The sequence below is a fragment of the Leptosomus discolor genome, chromosome 2, assembly GCF_034619465.1.
Source record: "Leptosomus discolor isolate bLepDis1 chromosome 2, bLepDis1.hap2, whole genome shotgun sequence".
Taxonomy (NCBI): Eukaryota; Metazoa; Chordata; class Aves; order Leptosomiformes; family Leptosomidae; genus Leptosomus; species Leptosomus discolor.
In genome coordinates, this window is record NC_141392.1 from 11,268,040 (window position 1) to 11,277,013 (window position 8,974).

Sequence of the window (8,974 nt, forward strand, 5' to 3'; positions counted from 1 at the left end):
AGCTCCCCACCACTGCAGTGTTCACTTACATGAGATTCACTAGTTTCATGCTTTGCAGAAAGAAAAAAAAAAAAAAAAGAGACGGCGCAGTGCTTCTGAATGCTCCCAGTATTCTGGAACTGTGATCTTCAGCACAAATCAAGTCTGTGTAACCACAGCGAGATCAGGTTAAAAAAAGTCAAGCTATATTGCAAGCTAGCAGGCTACAGTTGGGTCTCATACAGCCAGGACAATCAAAGAAATTGTGTTCCTGCTGCTGTACAGCCACCACCTTGACCTGACTTACGCTTTCAGGGAATTTACCATCAAGGGCGAAAGAGACTAAAGGGCCCCGTTAACACCAGCTGGTGCTGCACATGACAGAGAGGCCACACAACTCCCCCTTCTGTCCCCATCATCATCATCATCACATCAGCATCCTGTCCTGATAATAAAAATAACATGGGGGAGAGATTTTTGTCTTTTAAGGTAGCCATTGCCTGCAATGGACACAGAAATAGAAAAATATGACTTCTGGCACAAAAAAAAAAAAAAAAAAAAAAAAAAAGATTAAATAGTTACAATGGAATTAGTGACCACAACTCCATCTATTCAGACGCATTTACTGAGACTGTTACCCAATGGTGGCAACTGTCAAGACTTAATAGTTGCTCTCTTTTTATAAGAGGAAGAGGAGAGAAGTCAGTCAGGCTTCTCAGTGCTACTATGGTTTGTCTTGGTTTTGTTTGTTGGGGTTTTTTTTTGTTGTTTTTTTTAATAAACTAAAAAGCAGTAGTTCTATGACGCATTAGTGATATACAGCAGGACCTCAATAATTCATACTAATGACTGAGACCAATTTCAAACTAGTGAGCGAAACAATTAGTGAAACTCTACCATAAAAAGCAAGGATACACATTTCCCAAAAAAATAGTACTTTGTTCATTTCAAAATTTACTTGGTTAATACTTTGTAGTATACTAGCAGTGGTAGCATATTCTGCAAATGTAGTCTCATACAAGATCTCATTTAACAGTCAACTCTAGATCATATACAGGTAACAGAAGAAAGAGTTAAGATAATTCAGACAAAACAAAAACATTTATAAATACTATATTAACATATTTAAGTTAGTTTATGAGACTATACAACAAGCATAAACATAGAAAAAGGTGAGCGATGCTGATGGCTGTGAAGCGCCGACATCCCCAAGCTAGCGCAGAGCTGAGACGACCCACCCACGCACCGCAGCTTCCTCTGGATGCATCTGAGCAGCCAAGAGGCAAAATAACCGCACGGTGCGACGCGGCACCCAAGCTAACAAAGCCTGTGGAGGGGGCTCGCGCGAAGCTGGGCTGAGCTCCTCTACTTTTCCAATGCTTTGGCACACAGCACTTGGCCAACGCACTGGCACGCGATACAGAGCCAGTCTGGCCCTGTAGACTGCACAGTTAATATACAACACTGGTAATCCACCCATGGATAATCGAGAGTTGACTGCAATGCTCTGCTGAGAAGCTGGGTAAGACCACTGGCACGACCTGAGCCAACCCAGGTTCGATGAGCAGCAGACTATTTTGAACTACTTAGGAGCAACTGTCATACGAGACACATTAGAAATGCAAACTAGCAACGTGTTCTGTATCCAGAGGCAAAGCTACATTCCCTTCACTAACAAAACATTCTTTTTAAAAAAATCTATATTTAAATACTGTTAAAAACCTGAAAACCACAGCATCAAAGAATTTCATAAGGCCAAAACTATCCTCAGTTCCCTCTGTTGTGCCTAGTTATTGCAATACATTTGTAGAAGTATACACCATTTAGTATCTTATACTCCTTCCAGTGCCTTCCAGTAACAGATCTCAGAGCTCTTCACACAAGAGTTAAGCCTCACAACACCCCTGTGAGGTAGGTTTTAATCCCCATTTTAAGACAGGGAAACTGAGGCAGAGTGTTTATCATGTCCAGAGTCATAGAGCAAACAATGGAAGATCCGAGTTTTCCAGTTTTGAGCATAGGAGCAGTCAATTAAATCACGAGACATTATTTCCCATACATAACTTGAGTGTGGATTGAAAGGGTCAGGGTTTTAGATTAGATTTCTTGTATGTTTTATCTTCAACTCTCATCTAGTCTCTGCCAAATTCACAGAGTCCATAGACCAGTTTCTCCTTTGTCAAGGTGTAAGCCGGTGGCATACTGTAACAGCTTCTTTAGAGCCAGTTGTCAATTAACTGAGTTAACATTTTAAAGCATAGATTCAGATACTTAGTACGTGAAATTATGTGCTACATAAACTTCTCAAAGTGTAAAATACAGTGAATGAAAGCCTGCTCCCTGCCCCACTCCTCAACCGTCGGTGGAAGGCTCCTGAGGACACGGCAGGGAGCAGGACTGCAGTCACTGCAAGTGCTTACAGACACGCCCAACTACAAGCAAAATGCACCACTGAGTTACTCGTTACGGAGGCGACTGTCTATGCTTAAAGCATGAATTATACTGTCGGTGCTTCGCAGACCTTCCCCGACAGAGCGTTTATTGACATAACTAATTCTTTTATCTTAGTAAACTGAGCATCAGTTAAAAAAGAAGCTCTAGCTCTTCACTCATAGCACTGTGAGTCAACAATTCTTTAAACTTCAAAGACTTTTATGACCAGACACAACTTGGAAATAAGGAAAAATACCAGAAAATCCATAAAATATGAAAGTATGCATTACTTTATGGGTCAGTCTCACGTCTTGATCGCAGAGCAGTATACAGTAGCTTGAACTCGCATTCTGATAGAAAAAAAAACATCTTTCACATCTGATATTTTCACAAGCAGTCGATTTTAATTACCTCACTACCTTACCAGAAAAAAAGTGGGGACAGTTTCTAACAATCACCTGATGTTCTCTTTAAAATATGCTATACGATAAATTAATTAGAAATGCCTTCACATTTACTGTTATATAGGTTTAAGAAAAATACGTGAAACTGCAAAGTGTGTTCCAGGTTTAAGTAGTTATACCTTTAAAAATGTTCTATGAACTTTGGTTTCCTTAGGGCTTCTAAATAAACAATATATTAAGATATCTACAAATCAAATATTAAAGGAAAGAGTAGGTCCAAGAAATCTGTAACACAAACTGAGTTCCTACATGCTTATCCCTCAAATACCTTTTCACTGGAAAAAAAGATTTTAATCTGAAGCACAGCAAAAAGTGTCTCTGCTGAAATGTTGAAACTGGTTTTCTGAAGTTGTTACAGCACTGGTGCACTTTCTGTCTGTCTCAATACAAAGTCAACACAAACACATTGTATCATGACAGTGACATTATGTTCTCTGAAACAAGCATTCTAGATTTAGCAATATGACAAGAACAAGGACTTCAGCAATTACACTACTTGGCAAAATTGCGTCTCCAACGTCTGTCTCTTCCTCTTGCAATACAGCTGTTGTCAAAGTCACCAAAACTCAGGTAGCACCATTCAGGGAGTTACAACGATGATTCAAACTGCTCGTTTTGATCGGTGTTTGCCTCTAGCTTAACTGAAGGGATGCTCTCCGACTTAGTCCTCCTAGTTTTCGGAAATTCAATGACAACTTCTGAACAAGAAATACTAAGTGACGAAGATTTTTCTGTCTTCTTTGCAGTACTATCTTCTCCTGTTCCGCAACACTGCTTCAAAGCACACTGAGTCCTGCAAGGAAACTCACATTTCCCTCTCCCCGATTCAGAGCCAACGCTGGCAAACTCAGGCTGAATGGTAGTTGCATGAATCCCTTCGTCATGAAAGATCTCTTTGATGCGCTTCGCCACCATCATGTACGTGGAAGGGTCAGGACACTTGATGTGAGCAGTGCCAATGATCCTACTGCCTGCTAGCTGCCAAATGTGTAATTCATGGACTGCTTCAACTCCTTCAAGGGTACGTAATTTTGAGTTCAAAGAATGAACATCTATTTGTTTGGGAACAGTCTGTAGAAGTATAAGGGCTGACTCCCTAAGTAACGGGTAAGTTGTGTAAAGGAGTATACAAACCATAATCAAACAAAGGACAGGATCTAAATATAGCAACCAGCATGGACCAGCCACTGTAATGCTCTCTTGCTCAGACTTGTTTGCTCTGCCAAGTGTTTGGGATAAAGTAGCATTTTCCATACAATGATTATTGACACATGGATTAAAGCAGGGCCCATCTTTGGGGCATGGATTCCACAACCCATAAAAGAGAAAGGCATTCACTACCACAATTACTGAACCTAAGGCATCTCCAAAAACATGCAGAAAAACTCCACGCATGTTAAGCTGTGCACTAGAGTCTTCTTCAACCTCCTCTACATCCAGAGGATAGTGACCAGCGTTCCCGTTGACTTGTAGGTCAAGCATGTCGTCTTTCATATCACCTGAAGAGAAAACAGTAAAATGATCAAGCATATGCTATAATACTACACACTACTATAAGGCCATATAAAAAAAACCAACCAACATTAAGCTTGCTGTGTTGAGTACGAAACTGAAAAGCAAGCAACACTACTCATCACACTTACCAACATTTTCTCTGGCTGAGAAATACCCACTTGTCCCAAGAAGCGATCTAAATAGCCTGGAAGGCAATTGTTTATACAGGGAGCTTAAAGATGCAGAGTGGCAAAGCATGAAGAGGACCACATTTTAATTTATTCTACTGAAAAACTGTTTTCACTTTTTCCAGCTGTTTAACCATTTGAGCACTCGCTGCTCATTTCTTAAACAAAATGCAGAATTACAGAGCATATATTAAAAAGCTGGTTAAGTAGCTACGTAACTTACATTTGTTCCCTCTTTTGAAAAGCCAGAAGGCTAATCACATTGCTAAAAATCTCTCTCAAACCACAGGACTGCATTGCTATTTTATATAAAAATTTATGAGGCCAGAAGCTCAAAAGCCGTATGGATACTGCTTTACAGTAACTTCTCAGGTTTAGTAGTTCATTTCCAAAAGCCTTCTGAATTCAAGGAAAAAGGAAGTTTTTCTGAAATGGCGCATGGATCCAGAAGAACTGTGAGATACAATGAGCTGAGCTTTTAGGTCTAAAATGCAGTAGTTATCAGCAGTATTGACTACAGGACAATGTAAGTTATCACTGAAGCTCTCAGAGGCTACGAACGAGTTATTTATATTTCCAAATACACAGAAAACATTTTTAGTGCCTTTTTTTTTCTTCACACAGCTGTTGAGTGACACATAGCTGTTGATGCCCAAAGCCACATGTCATGGACCATGCAATGCATAAATATTTTAGTGCCCTCCTTTGTCAAAACTAACTGTGATATTACCAGTCCATCACACCTAACTAGGTATATCGGAATAAATGCACACATCACCACAAAGAAGAATGTTTTTTGAAAGAAAAACGTCTTCCAATGTTCCAAATCAAAACTATTTTACATGATTTACCTCCTTTTTTTCTTCAAAAGTTCTTCTTTGGACAGAAAACTTCCAGTGTTAAAGAAATGTAATGGGCATTGGCCCAACAAGCTGAAACAAGGAGCTCTTACTGCTTCCGTGCTTATTCAGATCAGAGCTTTGTAAACATTAACATGTTAGCATGACCTGCAGCTTCTGCCACTCTGCTCTCATGACTGCGACTCTGCAATCATAAAGAAGGGGTGGGCTCCTATGAAAGCAGCTGAGCAAGTCAGTACCAAGCCCCAAGCTCATAACATCGTGCATCACACTTCTGTCCTAAAGCTCCAGCTACATTTTCCAAACAACCTCTAGGAATATGGGACCTGTAGCTTTCCAGAAAAATCAATAAATTACAGGAAAATATCTCAGATTACAGAGTTCAGACCTCAGGGTCCACAATGACAGCAAGGAAAGAGGAACTTTTCTGTCACTCTCCTCCATACCAAGTACTTGGAGAAAAGATCTGGAAAGTCAGTAGACCTGTCTACAAGGGCGGGTAATAGGAAACACTGTTCCACAAAGCTCTTGAGATTTTTTAATGGCAAACGGTTAAAACGTGTCCATTTGAAATACGCTCTTTTAAATCGAACTATAAACTGATTATTTCACATAAAGTATATGCACCAAGATACCCGTGCAGGACTAGCCCCTAAGGCTACCACTAGCTTCCCACTTCCACCTTAGGAAATCAGGGTCTACCCTACCCCTCTTTGTAATTTCCAGTGAAGGCATAGTACCACTCTCAGTCATCTCCCTAGTCTTCACCTACACATCTTACAGCTTCTCACAAGTCTCCAGGCACCTTCCCCTGTAACATTTTCATGGGTAAACTATGAATAACTCTATTCATTACATAATCATGACAGGGCATAGAAGGAAATACAAACTTATTTCAAAGTTTCACTGTGACCAAAATTATGCCCTATTACCACCTAAATACCCACAACAAATTATTTGTTATTGCCAGAAGGACATCCATGAGAAATTCCAGACAAGTTAGCTCAAAACTCCACATTTTAACCCATGCTGTAAGTTAAGCTTTTAGTCTAGAACTAGCCCAAAACTTGGCTAAAAGCACAATTTTTCACTATATTTCACCATGCAAGAACAACTTACAAGCCAAGATAACTATCAGATTAACAGTTAAGGGAATTTTACATTGTTTGAAACTAATTATTAGGACACCTCTGTTGGAACTAAACCAACATTAAGAGCTTATTATGCGGTCAAGAAAATGGTGTGCTACATTCAGAGGAACTTTCCTATCCTCTTGCAAAACCTGTCTTTTCAAAACAGAGAGAGAGACTGTTAAGTTTCTCAAATGTTTATTGTAACCTCACTGACTACTGAAAAATCGAAACTGTAGCAAAGTTCACTCTGCTCAATTAAAGCTCAATTTAAACTCAGTGGCCTCCTCACGTCACCCTGAAGACAAAGGAGAGGCATGGGTTCTGCAGACTGAAACCCCTTCCTCTTGGTAACAGGGATGCCGTATGATTAACTTCAAGAAAGCAATTATGCACTTTTCACTCAGCTAGCACACGGTACTTGCCTTCGACCAAGTGACTTCAAAATAAACTACCCAGGCTTCTGGATACATTAAAACAAACTAGCCCAAGAAATTCCCTCCCACAAAATAGACAGTTTGATCACAATTGGGAAGGGAAGATTTTAAATTTATCTCTATGTGCAAGCGAGTGGGAAGGTGCATGCTTTAGAAAGCTAAAGAAAACTAATCTGAAGAAACCACGCATGTACTCTGACACCAGGGAGCTCCACATTCAGTGCCTACTGCACGACTTCCACGGTTCTGACTGGTAATTTCCAAGACTTCTTCCTATTAATACGGATGTCATGAAAAAGTACCACATTATTGCAATGGAATATACTTCAGTTATGTTCAGATGGAGATTAGCTTCTCAGGTAGCTGATAACCGACCCAACAGAGAGATTTGGCTGTCAGGACCAAGGTGTTGAGCTGCGCTCCATTTGATGCGCAGCCAGTTCAGAAGGCATTTGGGCAACATCTTGTGACACCTTGTGTCGCCAGGCAAAAAAACACTTGTCATGTGCTTTCTCTACCAGCACCAACTTTTTCCAAGGCAAACTGCTTACCCTAAGACTCTTCCATACTCTAACCTGTCTGCAAGATGAACACACCACTTAGGGAAGTCCTTTCAGCACTTGAAGGAAAGGCATGAGGTAGAGGCGCAACGGCCCTGTGCCCCAGAGCACCGCTAAGAGAGTTTCTTGCCTCTTCCCCAGGAGGAAGGCCGGGTGGTCCCCACGAAGCTTGCACCAGGTGGGACCAGGATGCCCACCACCTTCCTCAGGGAAGGGACCTCTCCTGCTTTCTTGACACGGCTATGCTGAGACAGGACAGAGATGCCACAGGACTTACCTAGCTTCTCCTGACTGACTCCATTGGAGCTGCTGCAGTTCTCCACTAAGGTGCTGGTCTCCTCCCGGTGCAGCGCAGCCTCCCCGTCCCCGGGTGGCTGCTCGGGCTTGGGGCCACTGCGAGAGTGCTGCCTGCCACTGTGCGAGTGCCCGTGGCCGTGGGAATGGCCATGGCCTCCGACGCCGTGATGGTTGAAGAGACAGAGCCCCAGCAGGTTGATGATGAGTCCCGCCACCCCGACACCGATGACCACCAGCGGCTGCTGGATCTCGTGGGGCTCCGTGAAGCGCTCAATGGCCTCCAGCAGGATGGTGAAGCAGAGGGCGGTGAGGAAGACGGCATTGACGAGGGCGCCCATCACCTCGGCCCGCACCCACCCGAAGGTGTTCTTCTTGGTGGCGCGGGTGCGCTGGGCGAAGCGCACGGCCACCAGTGCCACGACCAGGGCCATGACATCGGAGAGCATGTGGAAGGAGTCGGAGAGCATGGCCAGCGACGACGTGACCCGGCTCACCACCACCTCCACCACGAAGAAGAGAAAGGTGAGCGCCAGCATGCACAGCAGCCGCGCCCGCCGGTTCTGCCACCACCGCGGCCCGCCGGGCCCCTTCGCCGCCATCCCCCCGCACATCGCGCCCGGGCAACGGCTGCCGGCCCGGCCCGGCGGAGGCGCGAGGAGAGCGGCCGGCGGTCGGAGCGGCGAGCGGCTGGCGGGCGCGGCAGAGCCCCGAGGGCGAGCGCGGCCCCTTCCCCGCCGCCGGCGGCCCGGCCACCGCCGCTCCCTCCGCGAGCGCTGGGCGAGCAAACTTTGCACCCGAGCCCCCTCACTCTTTCCACACGGAACCCGAGCCGGCACGGCCACGCCCCCCCACGCCCCATTGGCCACCGCTCCCCCGCCCGGCGGTACCCACCCGCCCCCGCCCCCCTCCTCGCTCGCCATTGGCCCGCACGCCCTCGCGACAGGGGGCCCCGCCCCACTAGTACCGCCCGTTGGCCGCCGCCTCCCTGCCCCTCTGGGCCGGGCCGGTGGAGGGGGCGGGGCCTCGGGTGACGTTCAGGGAGAGGCGGTTCCGATTGGCTGAGCCCGTCGACTTTCCCCCCCACCCCCCCCTCCCGCCGCCCCGCAAGTTCCGCCCCGCGGCGAGCGGGACT

The 8,974-nt window shown here is 44.9% G+C and overlaps 1 protein-coding gene across 1 annotated transcript; it reads right to left on the reverse strand.

Moving 5' to 3' along the window:
* Window positions 1-3,067: 3,067 nt before the first annotated feature.
* On the reverse strand, window positions 3,068-8,453 carry SLC30A1 (solute carrier family 30 member 1). Its single transcript, XM_009953050.2, has 2 exons — window positions 7,823-8,453; window positions 3,068-4,375 (listed from the first exon to the last, which is right to left on the reverse strand). Exons 1-2 carry the CDS (start codon window positions 8,451-8,453, stop codon window positions 3,465-3,467), a joined length of 1,542 nt encoding a protein of 513 aa, XP_009951352.2. The 3' UTR covers window positions 3,068-3,464.
* Between the last annotated feature and the right edge of the window lie 521 nt (window positions 8,454-8,974).